Source organism: the organism of the source record quoted next, unplaced genomic scaffold, assembly GCF_019419815.1.
Source record: "Pyrus x bretschneideri cultivar Hongxiangsu unplaced genomic scaffold, Pyrus_bretschneideri_v1 Contig57, whole genome shotgun sequence".
NCBI classification, from domain to species: Eukaryota; Viridiplantae; Streptophyta; class Magnoliopsida; order Rosales; family Rosaceae; genus Pyrus; species Pyrus x bretschneideri.
The window spans coordinates 1,975,371-1,992,122 of NW_025999795.1; the positions used below are offsets into that span (position 1 = coordinate 1,975,371).

The window sequence follows — 16,752 nt, forward strand, 5'->3', positions numbered from 1 at the left end:
TTACTTTAGGTAGCGGCTTAGAAAATGGCCGACAGGTGTTGAAATTATCCGAGAGACAATAACATCGATATTATCCTTAATTTGTTAATTATCACCTGTATAGTCTGATAAGTTTGGGATTTTACCATAAAATATCTTAGTATTGGTTGGAGTGTGGTTAGAATATTTAAACTTTTTTTTCATAGATATGTATGGTAGCTATAAGATATTTCAACACATCTCTCATGAGACTATAGATTGGGATATGTGACCCATTAATTGGGTTTCAGGCGTGATGAGATATTTTAACACATCCCTCATGGCCTATAGATTGGGATATTTCAACACATCCCTCACGACGAGTTATAGATTGGGATATGTGACCCACTAATTGGGTTCCAGGCGTGATGAGATATTTCAACACATCCCTCCCGGGCTATAGATTGGGATATCTCATCACGCTTGAGACCCAATTAGTAGGTTACATGTGGAAGGTCCACACATTGAAAGCCACGTAGAGCCAATGAGACACCCTACATGCGGGGCCAAGGACCCATCCATCACGTGGCAGTACGGCACCCGCTCTATGGCTTTGATACCATGTCGAAATCATCACAGAGACAGGTCAAAAGTCCACTTGCAACAATATATTGTACTGAACTTGTTAATTACCACTTGCACAGTCCAGCAGGTGTGAGACTTCATCACAAAAATCCTCAATATTAGTTGAAGTAGTGTTGAATATTTAAACTCTTCTTTTATCACAGACACGATGGATATAGGATATTTCAACAACAGGAACCCAAACAACAAAAGGAGAGTGAAGGATGTGTAGTCGGTCGGAATTGATCAGTACTGTGTGTTGGAGTTTTTGATAAAAATCTCATTTTAACTCATTGTCGCACGTTGATGACTATCAAAATTCTCTCGCACTTTATAACATTATGTCCAAGTGATAGAGATGGACGGGAACAAACTCCTAGTATAAGCAACAGTAGAGCAAACCAGTTTTGCTGCTGCCAGGAGCGAGACACACACAGAGACGGGGAGAGAAGAAAGAAAGCCGGAGAATATGCAGATCTTTGTGAACCCTAACAGGGAAGACTATCACCCTCGAGCTGGAGTCTAGCGACACCATCGACAACGTCAAAGGCCAAGATCCAGGATTTAGGGTAGGAAAATTGTACCCATTACTGAAAAATACATCGACCAAAAAGGTCACCACTTATTTACTAGCAAGAAATACTGAAAGATACATGACAGAGGACCAAAGTGGTCACCTCTTCTTAGTTACTAGCATAGCAAGAAAAGCAAGCAGTGAATCACATTGATTTCTGCCTACATTATTGAACACAAACACGTTAACATCGACATGTACACGGTAAATACACTGGACGCAAGTGCAACGAGTTGCAAAGCCATCGACATTCTGCTGCTACAGCTTCGAATCTAGGAACCAAATTACCTCCTCTTCAGCTGCAAGCAAGTGAGCAGGCAAAGTGTAAGGAGGCAAACTATTTCCAAGTGCTATTTGCACGGCATCCGCTAGATCGTCACTCGTCACCACCATTGCATTATATGCAGCAGAGTTGATCACTGGGAAGGTAAAAGTAATCCTCTGTGGAGGTGGCTTTGGCGAGTCCTTAATGTAAGTCACCCATTTCGTCTTCTCCTTGCAAAGCGGGTGAGCAGGGAACAGAGAAGCAAGACGTCCACATGGACCCATGCCGAGAAGCATGAGATCAAACCTTGGAAATCCAGTAGCTTTTGAAGTGGCAATCACATTGCGCTGAACCAAATGTTTAACACGGGCTTCGTAATCTTCTGCAGCTCCCTCAGCCGGAAGTGCATCGTTAATGGCATAAATCTAGCCAGGGGGAATCGGCAAATATCCATTGGTTATGGATAACCTTGGTTATCCGCTCATTTAAATTTGACGATTACGGTTATGGGTAACCGTTTAGATAAATAAACAGTTATGGGTATAACCGTTTATCCGTGAAATTTAAATGGATGGTTATGGGTATTACCCGCGGTTATAAACAGGTACTCATGTAACTATTTATTTTAATATATGTAAATAAAAAATGAAAAAAAAATTAGTTTCTAACTAGGTTTAGTATTTCGAGATATATTTGGTTATAAAGGGCCATATATATATATTTATGCCTTACTTGAGAGAAAAATATAGTTGATAGAATGGGCTAATGTTTAATATATGTGATTGAATGTGCTAAAACATTAGAGGGTTCGACAATTTTGTTTTGGAGTCTTTTGGAGCTTTGACCAATTCAAGATAATGATTACCTTGAGCATTTAGAAACATGTTATTATTAGATGATGCGTACCTATATATATTATTAGAGTTGTTAGAGATTGAAGTGAAATAGGAGCCATGTATTATTTTGTTTATTTTCTTCACTAGTATCAGATAAGAGAAATGAACGTAGATAGGGACAAAAGAGGAAAACATGATTATTACTTTATGCTTTTCATTTTTTTGTACTACCTATACGATACAAGCATACGTCTCTTTTAATGCATGTAAAAGGCTTACACATCAAAACAATAAAAACCAAACTTCTACTATTTAAGCAATATAATTTTGACTTTCATTTTTCCACTTTCCACCCTTAACCATATGTAGTTGTTTTCTTTATGTGGGCATTCACACCAATTTCACAACAGAAATCATTACTTGAGTATTTATAGTCTCAACAACTATTAATGTTAGTGAGAAACAATTCAAGAATTAATTACAAAAAACAAAAAGGCACAACTTTGTATTACTTGTAGGGCAAGTAACCCCATTATTTGTCTTAAAAAAGGCACAAGGTACGGAGAAATATCATCACAGTAATTCCCAAGCCTATATTTTCTCTTTATGCAGCTCAACACCTCTCTCTCTCTCCTTCAGTTAAATTTAGGCCACAACGCATTGTTAAACACACTCCTGACACTAAGTTAAGGAACTGAATGCTTGTTTACTACAAAGTCGTTCACAATATTCATCTAGCAATCCAAGTAATCTATAAAACATGATTTCAATTTCAATATTTTTTCAGTAATGATTGCATGAAACATTCATCATGAAGTATGAACTCTAATTTTACGTTTTTTTTTTTTTTTTCAAATTATATATTCAGCTTAAATTTATTGTTATTATAATTGTGGTGAATTGAATATGCGTGAATAAGAGAAGAAAAAAAAATAGGATTTTTCAAACCCTACACGCATGGGAGCCGCAGCCTGAAGCCGTACTGCCCGAGCCACTAAGTCGTTCATGCTCCAAAACTCTAAGGTCCAAAACAAAGCTGTTTTGTATCACATTTCTTACGGACCTAGGCTGCTTGCAGTCGACCCACAACCCAATTGGGCATACGCACCAAACCGTCCCACTTGTTTTTTTTTTTTTTTTTTTGTTTGGGCCTTGTTTTTTTTTTGCTCGCATGAAATAACAAGCCCATGGGTTAGGCCTTATTTTTCACTTTTCCTTCTTAGCCCAATAATTGGATATATAATCTGTTAACTCATTTACTTCTCCTTTGTTGCCCAGCAACCCAACAACCACTCTTTTGGGCCTGCAAGCCACGACAGCCCCATATTTTGGGTCGTCACTCATTCTTTTCACACATAGATCCTGAAGCTATTCCCGTTCACTATATATGTATATTGTGTTTGTTTGCAGGTATCATGAACGTAGAGTTCGTACTTAAACTCGAACTAAGTGTCATAGAAATTCGAAGTTTCATAAAACAATACACCCGTAAAAATCTAGAGTTCTTGTAGGTGATTTGTTAGGATTACATGTAGATGATGCTTTTAAAAACAACTGTAAAATTTAGTTTGTGCAAATTATTTTATTGTCCATAATTTTATTTTGTGATAGAAGACAAAAATGTTTTTTCACCCTCTTATAGTTGACAAAAAGAGTTTCATTAATATGTGGTTTAAATTAACTTCTTCCTTACAAATCTGTTATGTGTAAATAAACTAGCTTGAAATAGGTCCAATTTTGTGGAAAGAGATCATCTCTGGATCCCTTCCACCAAATACACCTAATCAATCAATCCAGACCCTTGAAATTTAATTCAATGGCTACAAACAGGATGCCCCTTTAAAAGTTATAATAACTTTAGCCGTTGGACTAAATTTCAAGGGTTCGAATTAGGGATTAGGTGGATTTGGTGGAAGAGATCCAGAAATGATCCCTTTCCCAATTTTATGGCCTAACAATTAGATTAGTCCAATTTTTAGTATTTTTTTATTTAGGTCCATGAATAGGACTCCATGTGTCAGCACTTTTTGTTGTTAGGTTGATACTTTGCATTGTGATTACTATTTTACTCTACTATAGCTATTTAATGGAAAAAGAAAAAAAAAAGAAAAAAAATAGAAAATGATACGATCGGTACTTTGTTACCTGTTCTTCTTGAGAATAATCGCTAGAAAAATAGCGACTGATAACAAAAAAAGTCGCTATCTTCATACCGATCCATCCCTTTTCAATTTTTTTTTCAATTTTTTATTTTGTTAATGTTTCTTTTATTTCTCTTACCATAACAACAAACTATCATATTTGTGTTTTTCAAAATATATTTTTTCCGTGCAAAATATATTATAATTCATTTTTAAACACTTGTAATCAATGATTTAAAACCTAAATTTAAAGATATTTTTTTATTTTCTCACTTTAAGAATCAATAAAAAATAGTTTCAGGACCTAATAATCAGTAGGATCATATCCAAAGGTTTTGCAATATTTTCCTTAACTCCAGTGCAGAATATTTCTTAAAACTAAAAATTTCAAATTTTTTTTTTCACAAAAAATTGTGTGCTATAAACCAAAGTTAGAGTCATTCTATTCTCACCACATATTTCCTAAAATTAATTTAGGACATTTCCAAAATTTTGGACACTTATAAATCTCTTGGGGGGCCTCTCTATTAGTTATATTATTTTTCTATTTTTTTTTTTCAACTCAGGTACCCTATTAGTCGGCCTAAATCCAGATTTCAGTTGATCTTTTACAATCTAAACCATTTATCATATAAGTACTTTTACAATCTAAACTACATGTCATATAAGTACTTGTACAAGCTAAACTATCTATCATATTATAATATTAGTCGGCATAAACTTAGATTTCAACTGATTTTTTATAATCTAAACTACCTATTATATAAGTACTTTTACAGTCTGAACTACTTGTCATATAAGTACTTGTACAAGCTAAACTACCTATCGTATTGTAACTACCTATCATGGTGGAATAAGTAATTTTACATGATTCTAACAGTAAGATGTAGTCCTCCATCTTGGTAATGTTAAAAGCCCCCGAAGCTAACACAATCAATTTCAAAAGCCTCTTGAGCAATTACTCATGTAAGACAATCAATGTATAATGCTTGCGAATCATGTAGACTAGAATCATGTAACAAATACCAGTAAAAATGAAGTTTATTGTTGTAAACAACTCAATGAAAACATGTAAAATTACTTGTAGTTCTCATAGCTTCATGCGAATTCAAATTCAAATTTGGATATTAATCTGCAGAATTGCGAGGAAAATTCTAAACATGAGTCGGATAGAGTTTTTGATGAAACGACGAGATTTGATGAGTAATTTTTTTTTTAATAAAACGATATATTTTACACTAAAAAAATATGAGAGTTTTTTTATGAAATGATGAGATTTGATGTGTAACTTAAAGTTCCATGTTAATTCTGAAAGAGTCATAATAAAATATTCAACGACAGTCGGTGCAATTTTGTTTTCAAATTATGAACACTTTAATTGCTCTACTTATTAGACCCTACCTATGACTGTGCAATACATTAGACTCATATCAAAACATAAGGATCAGAAATCAGGATCATCTCCTGAGCAAAGGGTGAGGATCCTCCTGACCAAGCCCATCGGGCCATTAAAATTTTATTAAATGGCTACAAACAGGGGGTCCCTCTAAAAATTATAATAATTGTAACTATTAGATAAAATTTCAACGGCCCGATAGGCTTGGTCAGGAGGATCTTCACTACCTGCCAAAATCCAAAATTTAGCAAGAGTAAGCTGACACACAACGTAGCAAAATTTAGTGCTTTGACACAACATTCAGAAGAAAGCATAAAACTTGTACCTTAGAGAGGAAACCATCAAAACCAAGTTTATAGTTACTGTTGGGGTGAGTCTTTTTCATCACTCTTTCATCCACCCAGAACACATGCCATTTCCCCCATTACACCGTATTCTTATACGGCGGTTCCGCTAATTTCCTGTAAATCCAAACATACAAATTGATTAAATACCCCAAAAATGCAATAAAATAAAAAAGCAGTAAACAAACAATCAAACTTGCTATTGGACATCCAAAACGCTTCTAAACAGGTAAAAAAATAATAATAATAATAACAGCGCTTATGGGTCATTGGAGAAATGCTTACAATATAAGCAGACCCAAAAGCACATACTTCTCTAGTAAGCACTTGAATTAATAATTTTTTTGCATGTTAATGATAAAATCTCTTTTAGAGAAGTGCTTAGAAGATAAAAAAATGTTACATAGAGATGAAATCTATATGCATTGGTAGATCTTATCTTTATTAAAAAGATTATATAAATGAAAATACAAATATATTATAAGTGTGACAAATACGTACTTTTCGAGTAATCACGTGAATTAATGAACATTTCTGCATGTATACGATAAAATCACTCCTAGCAGAAGTTCTTATACGTAAGCAGACACAAACCAATCCGAAATTATTAAATAAAATAAAATAAAATAAAAAAATGCTCGGCACCCCGGGCCTCCGGGGGTTTTGTGTCTGACATGAGCCCCCGGGGGGGTTTGTTTCTGACATGAGCGTGTCAATGAGAGTGCCGCCGGACAAAACGACTGTGAAAGCTCCCATCTCCCTCACAAACTTGGCCGACAGGTCGGCGGTGTACTGCGCCAGACAGCCACTTCCTCATCCGTCTCAAAAATCTCCACCTTCTTCTGAAACTGAACCGCCATCTCTGCTGACTCCGATGATGCGGAAATCGGGTTCTTGAAACTCAAGCGAACGGGTTTAATCGAGAGGGATAGAGATCTTGGGGCTTATCGAAGTGAAATTATTCCCAGCGCGCGAGATGTATGCGATGAGAAGAGAGTTGTGCGGAGTGAGAGGGAAAGACAGTCGGGGGATATATGGAGGCCATGACCGACAGGAACCCAAGAGTCGAACGGTGAGTGAAGACAGTGCAATCTGTGGGAATTGATTAGTACTGTGCAGTCGGTTACGGTAGACTGTGCAGTCGCGCGGTGGGAATTGATCAGTAGTGCTAACTGACTTGGGCGGTAAACCATGGACTTGGAGCAATTCAAAACCCTAATTTCTGATCGATCTACTTACGTGGGTTTGTACTTGTAGCAACTACATATACTGGAAATGTACATAAATTGTAAAAGTATGAGTATGATTCTTACAAGTCTTGGGATAATTGATATTATAAAGAAGTCTAAATCATGTTGACAAGAGTTAATCCAATCATATTGGTATATTGAGGATTCTTATGTTTGCTCGTTTATAGGACTCATACTGATATAAGGAATGCAGTCTTGTATTCCTTGTGGGATTGTTATAGGGCGATACAAGAGATCCATGTCTTGTAGTATAAAACCACAAGCCTCTGCTCTCACAAAGCACACTCTTATTGTTCCAATTACCTATAACTTGGAGAGCATTGAGTTTTGCAGGAGGTTGTGTGCAAGTTTTCATGGCTTCTTCATCCATGAACATGTCTGCAGGTATGTGTTGGTATAATTGCTGCAATTCTTACACTTATATTACATACATAATTTAAGGATTGTGATTTAGTTGATTAATCCTTGTGTTCTTGGCTAGTGTATTAATCTTTCAAGTCTAGTTTATTCTTACATAAATTACTTGCATGCATGGATTGTATGTCATGGATGAAAAGTGGAAGTGACTGGGAGTTTGAAGAAGAATAATCTTAAGATATATGATGAAACCTTGGAATTTTTAAGTGCTTCGCAAGTAAACAGTTCAATTTTAGAGATTGAGAGCTCGTTTGGATGTGCTTTTAAAATGACTGAAAGTACTTTAAAAAAAATATTTTTGATATCATTTCACATGTCTCATCTTGTCGCCATTGAGCTTAATATAAAGATATATTCATTGATTCGTCTCTGAATTTGCAAGACACTGTTAAATCACTCTCTGAACTTTAATTTTGGTCGATTTCCCCTATGAACTCTAATAATTAGCCACATTCCACCCTATCATTTAAATTTTCATAATTCCATCCAATCTGCCACTTAATGTCACACTTGATATCTACGTGATCGCCTGTGAAAGGCAAACCGTACGACGACAACACAACGAAATGACCACCTACGCTATCATGGGCTTCGCCTCCAAGCTCTTCCACTCTTTTCCGACCTCAAATACGAATGCTAATGGGTCTCAAACCTCGACCTGACTCATCTCTAAAACTGGGTACAAATCCTTCTCAAATAGGGACAACCACTTCTACAATCGTTTTTGGTCGTCAACTGAACACTTACCACTTCGTAGCGCAGCTCTCTAGCGGCGGAGAAAGTCCTAGTTTCCAGCCTGCATTGCGCCCCACAAAGCTCATCACAATAACCACCCACCTAGCTCCCTACACCGCAACATCGATGTCGACGTCGATGATGTGTTCAAGTGGCAACAGGGATTGTACGACATGTTGTCGGGGGTGCTATTCACTGCCGATAAGGAGATATGGAAAAGGATCTGACGATGGTCATTTTCTTGGATCCCTGTGATCGTGATCATTCATCGTACATTGTGCGGTCAATTTTCGTTAGGTACTATTTGTATTTAATTTTAATTTTAAAATTTTAAAATGATTTTTGACCGCATGATGTACGATGAATGGTTACGATCATGGAATCCGTAGGATTCTCAGGACCGGATCATTTTCCCAAAAGGAACAACCGCTGGCAGCAAGCTTGTGCTTCTCTGAATGTCGCATTGAGGGTGACTGGAGCTTCAAACCTGTTAATGCTCAAGATTTCCAAGTTAACAAATTAAAATACTAAACTTTTAGTGGGTTGAGATATGGATTGAAAGGAAATTGACTCAAAGATTTAAGTGATTCACTCCTCAAAGCTAGGCTAAATTGTTGCTCAGATTATATTGATTTTAAGACTAAAAATTGCGCTTGACTAATATATGAACTCTCTCATAAAAGCATATGCGGCTTTCAGTCTAAGCAGTGAGAGATTTTTTAGTGTGATTGGTATACGGGATGGTACATCATGTGTCACTATACAAAAGGTGGGATATGTGTGTTAAAAAGTTAATAATTTAAAAAAAAAAAATCACCACTTATAAAAAAATACGTGGTGTACCACTCATATTCTGGTCATAATGAAAAATTTCTCTTAAGCAGCATCAAATAGGTTTTACAAACATGCTTTTACTCTGTTTGGGCTGAGGCCCACTCATTTTGCATTAAAAAACACAAGCCCATTTCTATCTTCATTTTTTGGTGGGAAGCCCATTAACGAGCAAAACCCTAGATAAACAACCGTAGAGCAAAACAGCTTTGCTGCCGCCGAGAGCGAGACACACAGAGACAGAGGGAGAAGATGCAGATCTTCGTGAAAACCCTAACAGGGAAGACTATCACCCTCGAGGTGGAGTCTAGCGACACCATCGACAACGTCAAGGCCAAGATTCAGGACAAGGAAGGTAACACCATCCTCCCATAATCTAATCTCTCACATTTTTCTGATGATCAAGTTTCGTGCTCGAATTCAAAGTAGTACGATTCAACGGTGATGATTTCTCCCGGTAATTGTTTTGTTTTTGTTTAGGTATTCCACCGGACCAGCAGAGGCTCATTTTTGCCGGGAAGCAGCTCGAGGATGGCCGTACTCTCGCCGACTACAACATCCAGAAAGGTTAGCATTGCCTTATCCCTTGTTTGGTTGCTCAGAAAATTTTAGGATATGTTTGGTTGTGAAGAATTGAATTTAATCTTAGAATGTAAATTTATTGATATATACACTATAAATTTGGAAAATGAGTTTTCAATATATGTTTCCGGTTCCTATGTGATTATGTTTGGATCATTTTACCTTGAGAAGTTTAGTATCCAATTTGTATTAGCTTTACTCAAAGCGAAATGAGCTAACGGAAGACTTGATGCAAAGCGCTTTAGGATTTTACGGCCGATCCAACTTAGTGGGATAAGGCTTGGTTATTGTTGTTGTTGTTTTACTCGAGGCGAAATATTTTCCTCTTTCTATGTGATTATGTTTGGAGATATTTCACCGTCAGAAGTTTATTACCCAATTTATAGTAGCTTTAGTTGAAGGGCTCGGGGCCAGGTTTGGACCTGCTGATGGCCTGGTTTACTCATGTTGCTGGCGATTTGTTGTGTCTTTATACTTGTGTATAGGTGCTTTCTGTTTGTTTATGTTTCGCTGATTGAAAGTTTATTTTGATTATTTTTCTCAGAATCAACTCTGCATTTGGTTCTGAGGCTTCGTGGTGGGATTATTGAGCCGTCTCTCATGGCATTAGCTAGGAAGTACAACCAGGAAAAGATGATCTGCCGCAAGTAAGTTCCAACTGATTAAGCTTTTCTTATTTCTTTCGAGACATAATCGATGTGTTCATTTGGATAAGGGTTTGTATTCTAAAAAAGAGAATGCAGATGAGTATTTAATTTATGCTTAAGCCCAAGCCATTCAATCCGACTATGATTGAGCGTCTAACATTCTTTAGTTTGAGAGCTATTTTACTAGTCTTTGACTCTCATTGTATCTCAAGTATATAAATGCTTGTGAGCAGGTGTTATGCACGCCTGCACCCCCGTGCCGTTAACTGCAGGAAGAAGAAGTGTGGACACAGCAACCAGGTATTTCATGTAGCTGAGTGATGTCTGTTTGATCGTACTACCAACCGTTACTTTTTAAGGTTTTGTTCTTTATTCGTGTCATCTTTTATTAATGCAGCTGAGGCCAAAGAAGAAGATCAAGTAAACTGGGAATCGAGACAGCGGAATGTGGCATCTTTTTGGATCATTTAGGTCTTGGACATTTTATTTTAAAACTTTGTTAGCGTCAAGCAGGGTATTGTTATAAAGTTTAGCATCAACATTTTTCAACTTGCTTTGGAATTTTTCTGTGATGTTGCGTAATCTTGGCGTCGTTTAAGCTTCTTACTATGAGAAATGGCATTCAAAGGCAATCGCTTTTCTTCCATTTCTTCATTACCACATTCTGAAACGGATAAACCAAATTTACAAGTCGTGCGATGATTTGATGGGTTCGTTTCTTCTGTTCGATCAGAATTCGCATCACCTTGTCTGGAAAATGTTTTGGATCATCTTCCGACGCAGCATCTTCTAACTGAAGTAACTCCAGTCATCAACTCAGGCGCCAACCGAGAGCACTCAGATTTTCTTCCGATCATTTAGGTCTCGAAAATTCATATTTGAATGCACGCCCATAACGCTACGTTTTGCAAAGCATTGTAATTTGCAGTTGCCCAATGTAACTGTCCTATTCCAGTTTGTTCAATCTGCATCCGATCGATCGAGGCACTGAAAGCACAATAGGGGAAGGCCAAAATTAAAATTATGAGCCTGAATTGACAGCTGTGGGATTTGAACCCATGCCCTTTGGACCAAAGCCTAAATCTGGGGTTTTAGAGCAAGTCCATCCTTAAAAAAATGTGCCAGCATCCAACCTATTTAATCCACTCAGTGAACAGTGATAGATCCCAATGAACAATAATAGGCCAAATGCATCTCCATCCTTAACAAAAAATAGCCTAGTCAATTTTATTTTATAAAATGAGAAGAGAGCTTAGTTTCCTTCACTAAGATAAACACACCCCCCTCACCCCCATCTCTCTCTAATTTCTTCCATCAAAACCTATAAAAGAACGTCTTTCTCGATTTCAATTTCTCAACTTCTCATTTTCTTTCCTGATTATTGTCGAAACCCTAGATTATTGAAAGCTCAGAAATTGTGGGCAAATGAGGTTGTGCAGGTCTGATTGAGGACGATCATAGACCAATTGCGTTGAAGGTTGTGGAAAGAGCTGGCGTCGGCATCGACAACGTGGATCTGGTTGCGGCGATTGAGTTCGGGTGCTTGGTGGTGAACGCCCTCACGACCAACACCGTTACGACCGCCGAGCATAGGATTGATCATGTCAGATGGCTCGGCTTTTGGGTCTGTCGATTCTAGGCTGGTATCTTGCCTGGCTTGGGCTGGGTGTAAGCCTATTAGGTTGGGGTGAAGTGATTTGGTTGGGGGCCGGCCTGTTTTGGGTGCTGGGTGCCGAGCAATCGACTCCCAGTGGAACTGCTCTTAGACCACTCGGCCAAACTATCATGTTTTCTCGTTGTCACATCAAACTAATGTTAACAAAAACCAATTCTAATTCATCGACTTCTTTTCTTTTATTCTTTAATACTGAGAGCAGTTCCATCCGTTAAGAAGGACAAAGGGCAAGGTAGTTAAGTTGGCCTTACCATTCACTATAAATAGTACTTGCCTTTGTGCGCTTCAATCTGTTAGGCAAGGGCAAGTCAATTACTATTCACCAGTATAGCTTTTTGTTCTTTAGGTTGTTTTGTTGGCCTTATCCTCCACGTGTTATATTCATTTTAGATTTCCGATAGTTCCCTTCATAACTTTCTACGCATTCACTTGCATGTGATCCCTAAGGCTAAATAGCCAAAATGGTCATTGAGATTTGCATAGCACATCACTTTGGTCCCTGAGATTGAAAATCAATATAAATGGTCCCTATGATTGTCCACCATCCATTATTTTGGTCATTCCGTTAAAAACTCCGTTAAGTGTCCTCTTGGTCGAAAGTTTGGGCAATTTTCAAAGCTTTATAACTCAATCGTTTCTTAACCAAATTCGACCCATAATATATCAAAATGAAGATAAGAAAGTGTAGAACAAGATTATACCTATTTGGAAGCCTAATGGTTGACGGAGATGGCCCGAAAATAGCCTGAAAGGTGACTGGTCTGAGGGAAAATTGGAAAACTCGCTGGAAACTGGGTAAAATTTAAACGTTCATAACTACTTCAATACTCAACGAAATCGGGTGATTCAAGAATGAAAATCATACTTCTCGATGAGAAGAAGAGAATGATAACTTTATTGATGGCTAAGTCGCCGTGGTTTGGCCCAAAAACGGTTCGAAAGTGGCTAACTCGAGACCAAGACAGCCATTTTCGAGCCATTTTCTGACCAAACCACGGCGATTTAACCGTTGAGAAAGGTACCATTATCTTCGTTTCGTCAAGAAGTATGATTTTCATTTTTTAAATCACTCGATTTTGATGAGCATTGAAGAAGTTATGAATGTTTAAAGTTTACCTAGTTTCCGGCGAGTTTTCCAGTTTTCCCTCGGACCGTCACCTTCCATGTTATTTTCCGGCCATCTACGGAAACCATTGGGCTTCCAAATATATATAATCTTGTTCTATACTTTCCTATCTTCATTTTGATATATTATAGGTCAAATTTGGTTAAGAAATGATTGAGTTACGAAGCTTTGAAAATTGCCCAAAATTCCGGCCAAGAGCTCCGGGACACTTAACGGAGTTTTTAACGGAAGAACCAAAATAATGGATGGTGGACAATCTCAGGGACCAGTTCTATTGATTTTTAATCTCATGGATCAAAGTGATGTGTTATGCAAATCTCAATGACCATTTTGGCTAAAAAGCCTGATCCGTAATGGAATAACCCAGTTTCAGGAATTTGATTAACTAGGGGAGGTGTTAATCCAATTCCCTTTCCTTACTTTTTTCCATTCCGAAGTTCTTCGATTCCTCATTATTATCACTGAGAAGTAAACGAAGCATGGTGATAATGGATAAGTAACTGATTAGTTTTGGTGCAACCTGAATCATACAAACAATGAATTAGAGTCTCACTGATTTGTTACTTTTTTCATGCAATCTCTCATGAGTCATGACCCTGCAACGCACACAAACACACATACACTAATGCATGGAGGGCACAAAGACATCCATCGATCGCTTAAATTTTACTTCTTCCCAGTTATGCTCTCCAAACAACTGCCTGCTGTCATATTCTTTGCTCTCAAGGAATGCGAGAGCAAACAATACTAGTCTCAGCAGAACAATTAGTGGACCGGATTATGCAATAGCTCTACAGATGTAAGCTCAAGAACGATGTTAACTGGCTTACGCTTATCAAGCTGCTGAATAATCCGGTCTGCTTACTGTTCTACATCAAACTCAGCAGAAGATGTAAGTTGAAGCTGTCCACACTTCACTTATGCTTTAGTTTAGAAGGATCAATACATTGATTATAGTAAAAATCTTCACACTAATTAAATATCACACCAAACTTTTATCTGCAGGGTGTTGGGGGAAGGGGGGTGTTGAAAATTTCAAGCCCAGAAATTTAACCAGTGTAAATTACAACGTGATGGATCAAACAGAATGCTGCCTGAATCCAGCCTATGCAATTCTTGAGGTGTCGCAGAGGCATCCAATGGACCTATCTTCGGAAGCTCATCATGTCTTTCATCTCCATACTCCCCACCAAAATCATTGCTTGTATGTGAATCTATGACTCCTCTCTGCTCCAATTCCTCTTCTAGTCTTACTTGAGCAGTCGTCTCACAATTCCCATCTTTGTAACTCGATCCATCCACCGTCTGATTCACGAGAGAATCTTCGGTAGGGGCGCCATCTCGAGATGTTCCCACAAGATCATTCAACTTCTGCAACTGCTCAAAATAACCAAAAAAAATGTTTAATGTTGACGACCAAGCTAGAAATTTAGAATGCGATTTCATGAACAACGTCTGGCTCTTTACACATAAATGCAAATCACAATCTGACAGAACAACTTATGCATGCATGTCAAACCGTGATTTTATGTATAAACATGATCGTTCTCACATGAGAGGAGCCAAGTATTTTCCTGATTTTCGAATTATGAGAAACTGAATAAGTTTATTTACTTTACCTGCATAAGCAAGGACTGCTTCTCCTCCTTCAAAGATTCAAACCGAGATGCTAACATGTCATAATCTTCTCTGAGACTTCTCAAGTCTCGCTCCATCTGTTTCGACTTCCATCTAGCTCTTCTGTTCTGAAACCATATGGCAACCTGGCGAGGCTGCAGTCCAAGCTCTCTTGCCAATTGCACCTTCCTCCTCGGCTCGAGCTTCGAGTCTGCTTCGAATATAGACTCCAACAAACTGATTTGTTCGTCGCTAAACCGCCTCGTGTTTGTGCCCTTGTTCTTCTTCCTTTTCGTCGCGAACTGCGGCTCTAGGCCGCTCACATAATCCAAGTTTTCTTCTTCATAGCACTCCTCTTTCCTCCTTTCCATGACACTGGTTCTCGGTTTTCAGTCCGATCTTGGACTTGATTGATATCGACTGGAAATGTTCTCGACAATTGTTGAAGTATTAAGTAACGTTAAATTTATATGTGGATGTGGCTTAGGAATCTTAGTAACGATGTGAGCTTCTAGCATATATAGTAAGGGTTGAAGAGTCTATCTTCTCACTCACGCGGTTGCTTTCTGATAATTGGAAGCTGTTGATTGATAGGTTATCGTAGGCTAAACCAATGGTGTTAGCTAGCGTAAGCCACCCTTCATTTCATAATTTCTTGCCTTGTGGACCTCTCTAATTCGAGAAATTTTTCAGTATGCCGAGAACACAGTTTGATATACAAAGTATCATAATACAAGTGATTAGATTTTTTTTTTTAAGTATCCAATCACTTGGTGTATCAGACTGTGTTTTCGGAAAATTGAAAGTTTCCTCCTGTTCACTCTTATCTTTCTTTCTTTCCCGTCTCTAGAAATACCAGTGTATGTATGTTTCTTGCAAAGCACACAATTTTGGCTTGTGTTTTGTGCTTTTTTTGGGTGGAAATAATGAGAAAAAGTAGATGCATTACACAATCTACAGGGTTTGAAAAGAAGAAACTTGAACTTGGGTTGCTTGTTTAGGTGTCGATTTGTAGTCCGTTGATGCATGTCCCAATTACCATTCACGTACCATATATACTTTTTGCTTTTTGACAATGAACACCCAATAATACAAACACTAGTGTTTCGATTAATTTTTCAATTCAATTATGATAAAATCTTGTCCGTCACCTGGGATATTATTTACAACGGATGAAACTGCATATTCTCTCAACTGCGATATTATTTAATTTATCTAAATCTTAGACATAAAAAAATTGACACTCGCAAAAACGTACATCAAAAGACTAATATATAGAAGATTTGTAATTTAACGGTGCATATTTCATCTTTCATTATTTTTTTATATACTTTTTGACAATTAGAAACACCCAACAATTCAAATACTCATGCCTTTTTCTTGACTCTTGAGTGCAACATATATTTACAACTTGGTAAAATCTTATCGTCATGTGTACAACTAATGACATGGCAAAACCTCTCGACCATAAAATTTATTAACTCGTATATTATTCATATTAAAAAACTAAAAGTAATGTGACTAACTATGACTTGCATGATGAAACATACTATACAAATACTTCACTTTCAAAAATATCTAACATGTCTCTAGAAAATTGATGGTCGCACATATGGCAAGTTTTGGTTAATATTCAATTGTGTCATGAGTTGTATATGGTCGTGTAAGATAGGTTGATGGCAACTTTAGATGAAGATAAAATTGCGTCGCCTAGTACCGACAAACGAAACGATC

General features: G+C 37.5%; 3 protein-coding genes across 3 annotated transcripts; 1 reads left to right on the forward strand and 2 right to left on the reverse strand.

Annotated features, from left to right (window-relative positions):
• Window positions 1-1,414: 1,414 nt before the first annotated feature.
• On the reverse strand, window positions 1,415-7,013 carry LOC103943514 (probable 6-phosphogluconolactonase 4, chloroplastic). Its single transcript, XM_048571025.1, is given in 4 exon segments — window positions 1,415-1,866; window positions 6,119-6,255; window positions 6,842-6,941; window positions 6,944-7,013. Coding segments are annotated over 4 exon segments (744 nt in total). The 5' UTR covers window positions 6,999-7,013.
• A 2,552-nt stretch (window positions 7,014-9,565) lies between these two features.
• On the forward strand, window positions 9,566-11,246 carry LOC103943371 (ubiquitin-60S ribosomal protein L40). The gene is made up of 5 exons (XM_009353662.2): window positions 9,566-9,726; window positions 9,852-9,938; window positions 10,498-10,600; window positions 10,834-10,900; window positions 10,998-11,246. Exons 1-5 carry the CDS (start codon window positions 9,624-9,626, stop codon window positions 11,022-11,024), a joined length of 387 nt encoding a protein of 128 aa, XP_009351937.1. The 5' UTR covers window positions 9,566-9,623; the 3' UTR covers window positions 11,025-11,246.
• A 3,079-nt stretch (window positions 11,247-14,325) lies between these two features.
• Window positions 14,326-15,574, reverse strand: LOC103943373 (homeobox-leucine zipper protein ATHB-7). The gene is made up of 2 exons (XM_009353663.3): window positions 15,021-15,574; window positions 14,326-14,778 (listed from the first exon to the last, which is right to left on the reverse strand). The coding sequence occupies exons 1-2, from the start codon at window positions 15,387-15,389 to the stop codon at window positions 14,437-14,439; spliced, it is 711 nt and encodes a 236-aa protein (XP_009351938.1). The 5' UTR covers window positions 15,390-15,574; the 3' UTR covers window positions 14,326-14,436.
• Between the last annotated feature and the right edge of the window lie 1,178 nt (window positions 15,575-16,752).

Bases quoted from the DNA above. Each gene is read 5' to 3' on its own strand.
- LOC103943371 (XM_009353662.2), top strand. From the start codon at position 9,624: ATGCAGATCTTCGTGAAAACCCTAACAGGGAAGACTATCACCCTCGAG. The intron at 9,727-9,851 runs GTAACACCATCC...GTTTTTGTTTAG, and splicing joins CAAGATTCAGGACAAGGAAG to GTATTCCACCGGACCAGCAG. The intron at 10,601-10,833 runs GTAAGTTCCAAC...GCTTGTGAGCAG, and splicing joins GAAAAGATGATCTGCCGCAA to GTGTTATGCACGCCTGCACC.
- LOC103943373 (XM_009353663.3), bottom strand. From the start codon at position 15,389: ATGGAAAGGAGGAAAGAGGAGTGCTATGAAGAAGAAAACTTGGATTAT. The intron at 14,779-15,020 runs GTAAAGTAAATA...TATTTTGAGCAG, and splicing joins AGCAGTCCTTGCTTATGCAG to TTGCAGAAGTTGAATGATCT.